This window comes from Schistocerca nitens, chromosome 1 (genome assembly GCF_023898315.1).
Source record: "Schistocerca nitens isolate TAMUIC-IGC-003100 chromosome 1, iqSchNite1.1, whole genome shotgun sequence".
In the NCBI taxonomy this organism is placed as follows: domain Eukaryota; kingdom Metazoa; phylum Arthropoda; class Insecta; order Orthoptera; family Acrididae; genus Schistocerca; species Schistocerca nitens.
In genome coordinates this window covers 241,438,936-241,452,831 of record NC_064614.1, presented here as the reverse complement: position 1 = coordinate 241,452,831, position 13,896 = coordinate 241,438,936, and the positions used below count along the sequence as shown (strand labels likewise).

Here is a 13,896-nt window from a genome sequence, read left to right as displayed (position 1 = left end):
ACATTTATCGGAGATTCAATTAACATGCTTTATTTATATGTTCTATTTAATTTGCTGTAGTAATTTTATAATGATAGGTTTACTGGTACATCCTGACCATGTGCTACATTTCTTCCGATTAGTTACAGTATTAATTTCACATTTATATTAGGTTTCTCACATAAGAGCAATGTTAATCAGCAAAGCATCATTTTCGAATTATATGTATACTGAAACAGTGGTTATTTTTGTATGTAATTTGGAAACGGGTCACTTTACAATTGGACAATTAGGACTGGCGTTTATCTTTAATGCTCTCCAAGGGTTTCTGATACGTAGCAATGAAATACAGTAATATTTCGGGGGGGGGGGGGGGGGGGGGAAAGAGCACTATCTGGTGGAGGGTGCAGGTCTAGACTGCCAGCAGGCACTGCGATGGGAGGCTATGGGACAGGGAGGGTGGAGGGATGGAGCAAAAAAGTAGAGGCACGGGGAAAGATTGGTGAGTGCATTGGAAGAGAGCAGCACACAGAGAGGGTGGGAGATAAGAATAGGGAGGAGGTGAAAGGATGGAGGGGATGGAAACAGCTGGGTGGAGGGTATGGGGAGAGACTTTTACTGAAGGTTAAGCCAGGATAATATCAGAAGTCTTGAATGTATTTTAAGGGAACTCAAGGGTAACTGCCATCTCCACAGTTCAGAAACGCTGGTGGTGTAGGGTAGGATTCATGTAAAGAAACAGCCATTGAAATCAAACATATTATGTTCAGCTGCATGTTGTGCCACAGAGTGGTCTACTTTGCTCTTGACCACAATTTGGTGGCAGCCATTCGTCCTATAAGATAGGTGGTTAGTAGTCAGACCAATATAAAAACCTGTGCATTGATAGTAGCGAGCAAGTGTATTGCATAGTTACTTTCACAGTGGCCTGGCCTCTGATGGGGTAGGATAAGCCTGTAACAGGACTGGAATGAGAAGTTCTAGGTAGGTGATTTTGGCAGGTCTTCCACAGGAATATGATCTATGCGGTAAGTGGTTGGCATGATAGTAGCATATGGATGGACAAGGATGTTGTGGAGGATGGGTGGGTGACAAAAAACCACTTTAATAGGGGCAGGAAGGACTTTGGGTAGGATGTCCCTCATCTCAGGGCATAATGAAAAGTAATCAAATCCCTGGAAAGGGATGTGGTTCATTTGTTCCAGTGAGGGGTGGTACTGGGTGATGAAGGGGGCCTCCTTTGCGGCTGGTTCTAGAGGATGGTGTGAGAATTGGGGATGTGAGGGGAAATGGCATAAGAGATGTGTGTGTAGATTAAGTCTGGGGAATAGTGCCTGTCTGTGAATATGTTGGTTAGACTGTGGCATACTGGGTAAAGGAATTCCTATCATGGCAGATATGCCACCCCTGTGTGACCAGGCTGTATGTGAGGGATTTTTTGGTATGGAAGGCATTACAGTCGTTGAAATGCAGATACTGTTGATGGTTTGTGGGTTTAATGTGGACAGAGGTGTACATGGAGCCATCAGAGAGGAGGAGAAGGACAACATCCAGGAAGGTGGCATGCTAGGTTGAGGAGAACCAGGTGAACCGGGTGGGAGAGAATATGTAGAGGTTGAAAAGCAATGAAGGTAGAGTGTTTTGGCACTGAGTCCAGATCATGAATGAATTGGAACAAGACCAGGATTTTGGTGTTTTGGGATGCAATTAAGATCTCCTCCAGATGGTGCATAACGAGGCTGGCGTAGGAGGGTGCCATGCATGTGCAAATGGCTGTGCCACAGTTTTATTTGTATATCATGCCTTGAAAGGAATTACGATGAAGTTTCTAAGGTGTATGAGGAATGAGATGGTGAGTTTGAAGACTGAACAACATTGGGAAAGGTAGTGTTCAGCAGTGGTAAGACCATTGGCATAAGGCATAGTGGTGTACAGGGAGGTGGCATCAACAATGACTAGTTGGGATCCAGGAGGTAAATAGGTGGGGATTGTGGAGAGTCTGTGAAGGGAGTGGTTGGTATGTTTCGTGTGGTGGAAGGTGACCAGTGGCTAGGGGTCACCTGCCAGGAATTCCTTACCTCCAACCTAGCCTCACCATCCTTCCCAAGGTCCCTTCCTCAAAACACCAACCTTTCAGCAGAAAAAAGGACAGCCATATGCAACCTCAAAACAAATCCTGACCTAATCATCCTACCTGCAGACTAAGGTTCTACTATTGTTGTTATGAATCACAGTGACTACCTGGCAGAAGGCCTGTGCCAATTATTTGACTCCTCCATCTATAAACTCTGCCAGAGTGATCCCATCCCTGAAGTCCAACATAAAATCCTATCCCTACTTAAGCCTTTAGGCCCTTTCCAGAACCTCTCCCCTCAATCTCTTTCCTTCTTCACCCCACATGACCTCCTGCAAACCCAACTTCTACATGCTCCCCAAAAACAACAAACCCAACAATCCTGGACACCCCATTGTGGCTGGTTATTATGCCACCACTGAAAGAATTTCAGCCTTCACTGACCCACACCTCGAACCATTTGTCCGTAGTATAATCTCGCATATCGAAAATACCAACCACTTATTTCACTGACTCTCCACCATCCCAATCCCTTTATCTCCTGGGTTCCTACTTATCACTGTTGCCACTACCTCTGTGTACGTCAGTATTCCTCATGTGCATGGTCTTACCTTTTCCAACGTCCGTCAGACTTAAAACCTACCACGTCATGCCTCATACCACTTACTAACTTTATCGTAACTCACAACTACTTTTCCTCGGAAGGGAAAGTATACAAACAAATCTGCAGCATGGCCATGGGCACTTGCATGGCACCCATGTATGCCAATCTGGTTATGGGCCATCTAGAGGAGACCTTCATAGTCTCCCAAAATGCCAAATTTCTAGTCTGCATCAGATTTATTGATGATATCTCTACAATCTCAACTCAGTGGCAAGACACCCTATCTTCATTCCGTCTCAATCTCAACACCTTCCCTCCCAACTGCTACACCTGGTCCTCCTCAACTCAGTGTGCCACCTTCCTGGACATTGACCTCCTCCTCTCTGATGGCTCCATCCACTCCTCTGTACATATTAAACCCACCAACCACCAACAGTACCTGCATTTCGACAGCTGTCATTCCTTCCACACCAAAAAATCCCTCCCATACTGCCTGGCCAACCAAGGACAGCGTATCTGCACTGACGGGAACCCCCTTACACAGTACGCTGAAGATCTCACCAAGGCCATCACAGACAGACACTATTCCCCAGACGTAGTCCATAAACAGATCTCTCACCCCATATCTCCTCATACCCCCAATCCTCCCACCACCCCCTAAGAATCAGCCACAATGGAGAGCCCATTTTGTCACCCGATACCACCATGCACTGGAATAGCTGAACCATATCCTTCCCTAGGGCATTGACTACCTATCATCATACCTTGAGGTGAGGGACATGCTAACCAAGATCCTTCCCACCCCTACTAAATTGGTGTTCTGTCACCCAGCCAACCTTCACAACATCTTAGTCCATTGCTATGTCACTCACAATCCCAACCCCTGGCCATAAGGATCGTAGGCCTGTGGAAGACCTAGGTGCAAGACCTGTCCAACCCACCCAACCAGCATTTCCTATTCCAGTTCTGTGCAAGGTTATCCTACGCCATCATAGGCTGAGCCACCTGTGAAAGCAGCCCTGCAATGTACCAGCTCTGCTCCAATCATTGCACAGCTTTTGATGTTCGTGTGACTACCATCCAACTGTCCAGCAGGATGAATGGCCAAAGACAAATTGTGGCTGGGAGCAAAGTTGACCACCCTGTGTTTCTACATGCAGTTGAACATAACATGCTTGTTCAATGGCTGATTCACTACCCAAGCCATCTATATCTTCCTCTCCATCACCAGTGGTTACCCTGACAACACATTCTCCATTCCTGAAATTATCCTAGCATCAACATATAGTAACAATCTGTCCCCACACCCTCTACCCAACCAGACAGGGCTTTTCTAACAACCCCCCCCCCCCCCATACAGTGCTATCTCTTACCATTCCCGTTCCCCGACCCCTCCAAACGGCTACTCTCATTCTACATGACAGCTGCATTCTGGCCCAAGCTATCGGAGATGACGGTCATGTGTGCATGAGGTGTGCTTGCTTGTGTAAATGTATGTGTGTTTTCTTTTTCTAACAAGGACTTTGCCGAAAGCTTATGTTTAAGTGTCTTTTAGTTATACCTGTCTGCAACTTAATGTGTCATCTTTACAGTAAGTAGCAATCTATCTTTCCTTTACATTTCTCTAGACCCCTGAGTGTTACAAAGGATCATGACTTTTTTCAGTTAATTCTTCCGTAACTAAAAAAATGTGGCTAGTCAAAAATCTGTTAGAAGAGTCACCTAATTGTAATACCCTTGATCAGTTAAGGTGAAACAGAATGGGTCAAGTGGGAAATCAGCAGTAATCCTCACTTAATTTTATTCCCTTCAGTCATTTCCTCACATTTACTGAATGAAACCATGTTTGAATTTGAAAACCGTTTTTTTTTTTTTTTTTTTTTTTTTTTTTTTTTTTTTTTTTTTTTTTTGCTCCTGTCATGTTCCAGTGCTAGAACAGTAAATTGTTTTTCTTTTTGTATTTTATTGTAGGTGAGCTTTGTTATCATGATGCAGATATGTCAAAAAAAGTGAAGTTTTTTTCCTTTTATTTCAGAGATTATCGTGTTGAATGGGAAAAACTGAAGAAAGAGAAACAAGAAGAACAAAGAAAGCAACAAGAAGAGAAGTTAGAAACCTTAGCAAAGGACAGTGAGCAGGGAAAGGGAGAACCTGTTCCACTAATAACCCAGATTAGTGCCGGAAGGGAACTATCTGAAATTTACCTGAAACATCCAGCAAATGAGAGCAGTGAGGATGAAGAAGGCGAGGAAGATATAGTACAGAAGAATGACGAAGGTATTGTCAATATTAAAACTGTTGTTGCTCCAATTCTTACTACTACTACTACTACTCTTGTTGTTGCTGCTGCTGCTAATGCCACAACTCTCTTGCTGTTACTCTTAGTAGTGGGTAATTTCCCAATTTAAAGTTGTTAATAAGTTCCATAACCAAAGTTAAAAGTTACCAAAAATATCCACTCTTAATGTAATAAATGGTATTTTGTGATCTTCAGTCTGAAGACTGGTTTAATCCATGTCTCCACACTACTCTTTCATGTCTACGTGTCTTCATCTCTGAGCAGCTGTGGCAACCCACTTCCATTTGAACCTGCTTACTGTATTTATCTCTTGATCTTCCTCTATTATTTTTACTCCCCACAACTCACTCATTACCAAATTGAAAATATCTTCATGCCTCCTTTCTTTTAGTTAGATTGTGTCATAATTCCCCCTCCCCCAATTTGATTCAGTACCTCCTCATTTGTTACTCAGTCTACCCATTTGATCTTCAGTATTTTTCTGTAGCATTACATTTCAAAAGGTTCTATTTTCCTCTTGTAGTAACTGCCAGCTGTCCATGTTTCAGTTATGCACAACGCTACACTCCTTACAAATACCTTCAGAAAAAACTTCCTAGTAATTAAATTTATATTCGTCTGGCTCTAGCTGCCAGAGACTGTGGTTATGTGTGTGTGAGTTGTTTTTGCGTGAGTATGTGCACTTGTGTATGTTGTCTGTTTTTGACAAAGGCCTAGTTGGGCGATAGCTAACTATCAGACAGTCTTTTTGGAGTGCCTTTCTGCAACTCAGCATCTCCGCTATATGGTGAGTAGCAACTATCCTTTCCATTATATTGTTACAGTCCATCCTCAATTTTCCATGGCTAAATTTATACTCAGTATTAACAAACTTCTCATAGTCATAAATGCTTTTCATTCTATAGCCAGTCTGCATTTTAAATTCCCTTTACTTTGACCATCATCAGAGATTTTGCTTCCCAAACAGCAAAACTCATCTACTACTTTTAGTGTCTCGTTGGCTTCAACGTCACTTGATTTAATTCAACTATATTCCATTATCCTTGTTTTACTCTAGGTGACATTCATCTTATAACCTCTTTTCAAGACACTATCTGTTCCACTCTACTGCTCTTCCAAGTCATTTGTTTTCTCTAAGAGAATTGCAGTATCATCAGCAATCTTCAGAGTTTTTTTTATTTTCTCTCCCTGAATTTTAATTCCTTTTCAGAATTTCTTCTTGTTTTCCCTTACAACTTGCCTAGTGCACAGATTGAATAACATTGAGAATAGGCTACAACTCTGTCTCATTTTATTGAAAATCATTTGGTAGTGTTCATCTGAAAGAGCATGTGATTTGTATCACATGTAATGCCCTCTTGTAAGGCCAAAATAGATTGTGATTTTCAGTAAAAAAAATTAAGGAGCAGCTATTTCACACTTTTATTAGTGATGCACTGCCACCAACACCCAATCAGTTAGTTTCTTACTAGCCAAGACACTAGGTTTAACTACACTACTGGCCATTAAAATTGCCACACCAAGAAGAAATGCAGATGATAAATCGGTATTCATTGTGCAGATATATTATACTAGAACTGACATGTGATTACATTTTCACGGAATTTGGGTGCATAGATCCTGAGAAATCAGTACCCAGAACAACCACCTCTGGTCGTAGTTATGGCCTTGAGACACCTGAGTCAAACAGTGCTTGGATGGCGAGTACAGGTACAGCTGCCCATGCAGCTTCAACACGATACCACAGTTCATCAAGAGTAGTGACTGGCATGTTGTGACGAGCCAGTTGCTCGGCCACCATTGACCAGATGTTTTCAATTGGTGAGAGATCTGGAGAATGTGCTGGCCAGGGCAGCAGTCAAACATTTTCTGTATCCAGAAAGGCCAAAGGCCCGTACAGGACCTGCAACATGCGGTCTTGCATTATCCTGCTGAAATGTATAGAGTTTTGCAGGGATCGAATGAAGGGTAGAGCCACTGGTTGTAACACATCTGAAATGTAATGTCCACTGTTCAAAGTGCCCTCAATGTGAACAAGAGGTGACCAAGACGTGCAACCAATGGCACCCCATACCATCACGCCGGTTGATACGCCAGTATGGCGATGACGAATACACGCTTCCAATGTCTGTTCACCGCGATGTCGCCAAACACGGATGTGACCATCACGATGCTGTAAACAGAACCTGGATTCATCCGAAAAAATAACTTTTTGCCATTCGTGCATCCAGGTTCGTCGTTGAATACACCATTGCAGCGCTCCTGTTGTGATGCAGCGTCAAGGGTAACTGCAGCCATGGTCTCCGAGCTGATAGTCCATGCTTCTGCAAACGTCGTTGAACTGTTCATGCAGATGGTTATTGCCTGCATTTCTTCTTGGTGTAGCAATTTTAATGGTCAGTAGTGTAAAAGTTAAGTAATGATAAAGTTCACTTGGTCACAAAATAATCACTTACTGCATGCGACTTGAATATTCAAAGTGCCAACTGACTTCAAAGCCCTGAATTATTTCCAAGTGTTGAGCTCGCATCAAGTCCTATAAATGCTCTGTGGTACTCTGGTCACCCAAGTACATGGCCAGCCTATAATCCTGATTGCTCACTGATAAAGGTTCTCCAGCTCTGGTATGCAAGCTTATTTAAATACTCGGTCACATGACCACTGCTCTACTCAATACATTCACTTACGACGTGATTGCCATTCAGGATACTTTAAAATAAATTCCACATACTGTATATCCAGTGAGAACATATAATAAATACTCTTGGGCAGTTAGCAAACTTGTTACAAAACATTAGTATCTTACTTTTTTTAATAATAATTAACTTAATGAAAGTCATGCTACATCTGGCATTACAGCAAAATGATATTCAATCCATGAGTTTTAAATATATCATAAACATTGAATTATGGTTAAATAAACATCGTTGGATAATAAGCTGGGATGCTCGCACTAACTTTATATAATGTGCTCATGTGGAGTAATGTATAGTTAAGGCACTGTTTGCATATAACCAAATAAATTATTTATAATTACTAACAACCTTACAATCTAAAAACAGCCGATGGAGGACACAGAAAAATGGACTTGCACAGGGTAGTGTCTTGGCTCAAATATTATTTAACATCTATACCAATGATCTTCCCATCAGCCACCAGACACGAGTGTTCATATATGCTGATGATGCAGCAGTGGCCACTCAGGATAAAACCTTTGAACAAGTAGAGGAGAATCTCACAGGAGCCTTAACAGAACTTGCTACATATTACGACGGCAATAATCTCAAACCAAACCCTAGTAAATCTCAAGTATCCACCTTCCATCTTAGGAACAAACAAGCCAAACGGAAACTCTGAGTCACGTGGCAAGGGGAAGAGCTGAAACATACAAACAGCCCAAAATACCTGGGAGTAACACTGGACAGAGCACTTACTTTTAAGCAGCACTGTCACAACACTAAAAAAAGGTCTGTACCAGGAACAACATACTGCGGAAGCTAACAGGTTCATTGTGGGGAGCTCAACCACATGTTTTGCGCACCATGGGTCTGGTGCTGAGTATCTCAGCAGCGGAATATGCGGCGCCAGTTTGGAGGAACTCTGCTCACACTAAGCAAGTCGACGTCGCCGTAAACGAAACTGTACGTATTGCCACAGGATGTCTCAAACCAACTCCCACAGACATCATTTATCCCATCATAGGCATAGCACCACCCACTATCCGCAGACAAGTAGCCGCCAAGATCGAAAGATCAAAACAAAAGAATGATCCTCAACACCCGATGCATATGCACCGAAAACAACGTGTCCGGTTGAAATCCCGCAGGAGTTTCATTGAAACTACTGAAGAGCTCGCCACCAAGCCCGTTGCAAGGCGGCTATCTCTTTGGGAAGAAATGGTGCCACACTCCACAATGGAACTACTTGAGGAGGGATCTGCAGGATTTCAACTACCTTTTACAACTTGGAGGTCATTAAACCGGCTGCGCACTGGAGTAACTGGGTGCAAATCAAACCTATTTAAATGGGGTTACAGTGACAGCGATAGGTGTGAATGCGGAGCAATACAGGACTTGGACCACCTACTGATTTGCCCAGATATGTCTATAACATGCACTAAAGGTGATATTTTGAAAGTCAATGACAAAGCAAACTACGTTGCTAAGTACTGGGAAGGGAAGATATAATTGGTGCATCCGGATACGGAAGAAGAAGAAAAATTACTAACAAATTTGTTTAAAAGTAAAGGAAACTTATCATAATTACTGGTATCATCAGCTTGCATTTGATGTATAGCACCTGTAAGTTGCATAATAGGTTCAGTTGTTATAATTTTTATAAATTATAATAATTGTAAATTTTGATAAATTTTTTAATTGTTGTGTTTAGAAAGAAGGCGTGACTTGCACTCAGCTTGCCTCATTACTGTGATTCACAAGCTGTATTTAGATTCCTCTCAGCATGCCTATAAGTCATTTTATGTATCTTCAGTAAATATTATACTTCTGACTCTATATTCAAACTTTCTGGGGCCACCATCTTAGATCACTCAGCACACTTGCTGTCTGCTGTTCCCACACCACCCCATCCACCTGGAAAATTCCCACTGAATGCTGCTTCCTACTTGAGCCCATCTCTTCCGTGGCCTTGTTCCTCCCAGCAAGGTATGGCCATCTCACTGTGCAATGGCAGCAAGCATCTCGCCTTACAAAACTTAGTCCTACTAGACTTTAAGTGAGCCAGACACTTGAAATGTGACAGCAGAACCACTTACATAATCTCATTATTAATACTCAAATTTTCACAACATTCTGTTTGTTACTTTTTCATGATGAATTCCTACTTTAAGATGTCTAGGACATTTGTATTGGTTTGCCATTCTCCTATTACATAATTTTCTTTATTTTATTAAATGAAAAGCATAATAAATTTGCAATTTATTGTTATCTTATCACTTTAAAATTTTAATCAAGATGTCATTGTCAAAATGAAAATGCAATGTTAAGATGTCAACTTACATTGTCATTCTGGGCAATATGTCAACACTGATGTACTTTTCAAAGTGCTGCATTTACAATTTGTGGCTATTCATCTTGCTTATGGCATTTAGTTTTCATAGAGACAATAATATTAGTTACTAACAAGGAGATAGAGGGGCTGGCCAGTACTTACCTCAGCTCGGTACAGCCGATAATACACAAAACAGAACAGAAAATTTACGTTCTTAGCTTTCGGAACTTTGTTCCTTCATCAGGGAGGAGAGAGGGGAAGAAAGGGAAGAAGGGAAAGTGGATTCAGTTACTCACAACCCAGGTTATAAAGCAACATGGAAAGGTAAACAGGGAGTGTAGTGAGGATGGAGGCTTTGTTGTCAGAGGGAAGCCAAAGATATTCTAATATATAATATTTCTGTATAATAATATATAATAATTCTAATATATAATATTAGTTACTGTTGACTAAATCTATGTTACCTGTTGAATTTCTCTTTCAGATAGGAACTCTGTAAGCCTTGTCTTGTAATGCAATTCACGTTCACCTAGTGTAACTTGAAATCTTAGTTGTTAAAACTTGCATGCATCTTTCCCTCTTTCAGATTTAGAAGAAGAAAAGGAAAGAGAATCATTCATGAACTTTCTCAAACAACAAAAGAAGATACAGGAGCAAAGAGTTGAAGCTGCAATGGAACAGAATAAGAATTAAGGAGTGTTTACAATTTTATAATTGTTGTCATTTGTGAATAATGGACCCTGTAAAACTTTTCAAATTTATATGATTTTAATAAACCACTTATTTTTTGTAGAAGTTATTTACTAGAATGCCATACCTATCTTGCCATTTATGAAACACTAATGAATATCAGTATAATAGAGGGAAACATTCCACGTGGGAAAAATATATCTAAAAACAAAGATGATGTGACTTACCGAACGAAAGCGCTGGCAGGTCGATAGACACACAAACAAACACAAACACACACACAAAATTCAAGCTTTCACAACAAACTGTTGCCTCATCAGGAAAGAGGGAAGGAGAGGGAAAAACGAAAGGATGTGGGTTTTAAGGGAGAGGGTAAGGAGTCATTCCAATCCCGGGAGCGGAAAGACTTACCTTAGGGGGGAAAAAAGGACGGGTATACACTCGCATACACACACATATGTGGTATGCTCAGATGAAGAGGCATGGGCGATGGCGGTGGTGCCGTGACGTCAGCCTCAGTGTCCATCGGCTCTGGTACCGCGGAGGAACCCGACGGTGATGGCAGCCAGAGGTGGGACCGTGGCAGGGACGAGAGGCACCCGCACGGCGTAGCAGACCGGACCAGTGGCGCAGGCAGGGGCGCCCGCACCATAGGCGCAAGCAGCAGAGGCGCTATCAGTGAAGGCGTGGGCTGTGGTGGTGGAAGCCGCGAGGCATCCAAGTCTGGCGGAAAAGAACCAGCAGCAGAAAACTGAGGACGGCACAAACAGATCTGGTTCCGGTGTTGCTTGACAGTGCTGAAGGTACCAGAAATAACAAACAAGGTGCAGCCAAGCTGGCGAAGAATGCACTCCTGCTCCCAGCGCTACCTGCCAGAGAAAACAGGATAGAAAACCAAATCTTGCGGCGCCAAGCCAGAACAAGGCGAAGCAGTGGGAGCATGCAGCGGCAGGTGCAACAGCTGCAATAGCAACCAATGTGTGCAGCCATGTAGCAGTTCTGCTGGGGAATGGGCGCCGCACGGCTGGGAGCGATATGAAGCAAGGAAAGTCCATAGCGCACGCTCACAAGAGTGCGTGGCATGCAACTTGTTCAGCTGCGACTTAAACATACACACAAAGCGTTCAGTCTCGCCCTTCGACTGGGGGTGAAATGGGGCTGAGGTCAGATGGCGAATGCCATTAGCAGCACAGAACGCTTCAAACTCGGAGGACACAAATTGGGGGGCCATTGTTAGAGACAATAACTTCAGGAAGGCCCTCAATGCAAAAACTAACCATCAAGGTGCGAATAATACTGGCAGATGTGGTAGAAGATATAGGTACCACAAAAAGGAAAGTTGCTGTAAGCATCAGTGACTATCAAGCAGTGGGTGTCACAGAAAGGACCTGCAAAATCAATATGAACGTGCTGCCAAAGTGCAGTACGAGTCAGCCATGCAAAGTAGCACTGGCGGGGTGCGGATTGGTGCTCCGCGCAAGAGCAACAATTAGCAAGCAAATTCTCAATTTGGTTATCAATACCAACCCAGGTGCAGTGACAACACGCTAATTGCTTCGTCCGCACTATACCCCAATGACCAGCATGCAGTAAGCAGAGGATTTCCGACTGCAATGAACGAGGTACAACCACATGAGACTGATCATTGTCAGTTCGTAACAAAATAACACTGTGGTGTACAGACAAGTTGTGACATTGTGCAAAGTAACGTCGAACAAGGGGATCACTAATTATGTAGCAGACGGAGGCCATTGAGTACGAATATACTGCAAAACAATTTGAAAAGAAACGTCGGCGGCTGTCACAGATGCAATGCGATGAAAATCCAGCAGAAAACCATCAGTGAAATCCTTATTTTGTGAATCAATGAACATGCATTGCAATTTGGAAGAATCAAACACTTTGTCAGGACTGATAGGTAGACGAAGCAAAGCACCAGCATTGCCACGCTGGACCGTAGGCCAAAACAAAATTCCATAATTGTAGTTAGCGTATACAAAGTTATACAAAAACAAAGACCAACATTGCGACTTTTGTGCAGTAGGGGCTGGAACTGGCTTGGATGGGTAAAACGACAATGTCTAAGGGTATGATTGGTGACTAAATAGAAGTTGTGACTGTACCAAAAAATCATGAAACTTGGTCACTCCACATACAATAGCTAAAGCCTTCTCGATTTGAGAATAGTTTTGCTGGGCAGAATTGAACAATTTAGACACAAAAGCAATCGGGCATCGACAGAAGTAAAGCGGTGCGAGAGAATCGCTCCGATGCCATGAGAAGATGCATTGACAGCCAATACAACTGGTTTGGAGGGATCGTATGGAATCAAACAGTGATCACCCAAAAAAGCAGATTTGAGCTTGCGCAAAGCAGCATCACATTCCAAAGACCAAACAAAAGGAAAGGCACTGCAATGTGCAATGCGTTTAGTATAAACCGAACATAATATGTAATTTTGCCTAACACAGACTGAAGTTCTTTCAAGTTCCTGGGTGCTGGCAAGCCCCTAATCGCATGGAGATGGGACAGTGACAGGAGAATACCCTGTCCATTAATCATATGTCCTAAATACTGAATCTCAGTTTGAAAAAATTTGCACTTGTCTCTGTTACGCTTGAGTCCTGCCTGCAAAAGTACAGTAAATTCTGCAGATGTTCGTCAGGGGTGCGACCTGATACCACAATATTGTCCAGATAATTGGAACAACTAGGAACAGTGGCACACAACTGCTGCAAGTAAGTCTGAAAAATAACAGGAGCTGAAGCACAACCGAACGGAAGGCGGCAAAACTTAAACAATCCAAGGTGGGTGTTGACCACAAAACCGCTGTGTCTGTTCATCAAGCGGAATTTGAAAGTATGCGTCCTACAAGTCACTCGTGGAAAAGAATTTACCCGCACCAAGCTTATCAAAAATGTCTTCAGGACGCAGTAAGGGAAACATAGCTACCACCGTCTGAGGATTGACTGTAGACTTAAAGTCAGCACAAGTACAGAGCCGATCATTTGGTTTTTGCCACACACACTGTAGGCAAAGCCCATTGCGAAGCAGAAACAGGTTCAATGACACCACTGTCTTGCAAATGCTGAAGTTCAGCAGCTACGGCATTGTGCTGTGCATGTGCTGCAAAGTCTGTGGCACAACCAAGGCCATCAGAAAAGAGTTCAGCAAAATCATCGCATAGTGCGACCACACTGACTGCATGGTGACAAGCATTGACGCAAAGTACATTGTCCC

General features: G+C 42.7%; 1 protein-coding gene across 1 annotated transcript in view; it reads left to right on the top strand.

The window, feature by feature from the left end:
• LOC126246560 (GPN-loop GTPase 1) overlaps positions 1–10,761 on the top strand; it is a 74,064-nt gene extending 63,303 nt beyond the window's left edge. The window contains exons 4-5 of the mRNA XM_049948404.1: positions 4,693–4,934; positions 10,553–10,761. Of these exons, the coding sequence (XP_049804361.1) occupies positions 4,693–4,934; positions 10,553–10,659 (349 nt within the window). The 3' untranslated portion in view covers positions 10,660–10,761. The remainder of the gene's footprint in view (positions 1–4,692; positions 4,935–10,552) is intronic.
• The last annotated feature ends 3,135 nt before the right edge of the window (positions 10,762–13,896 follow it).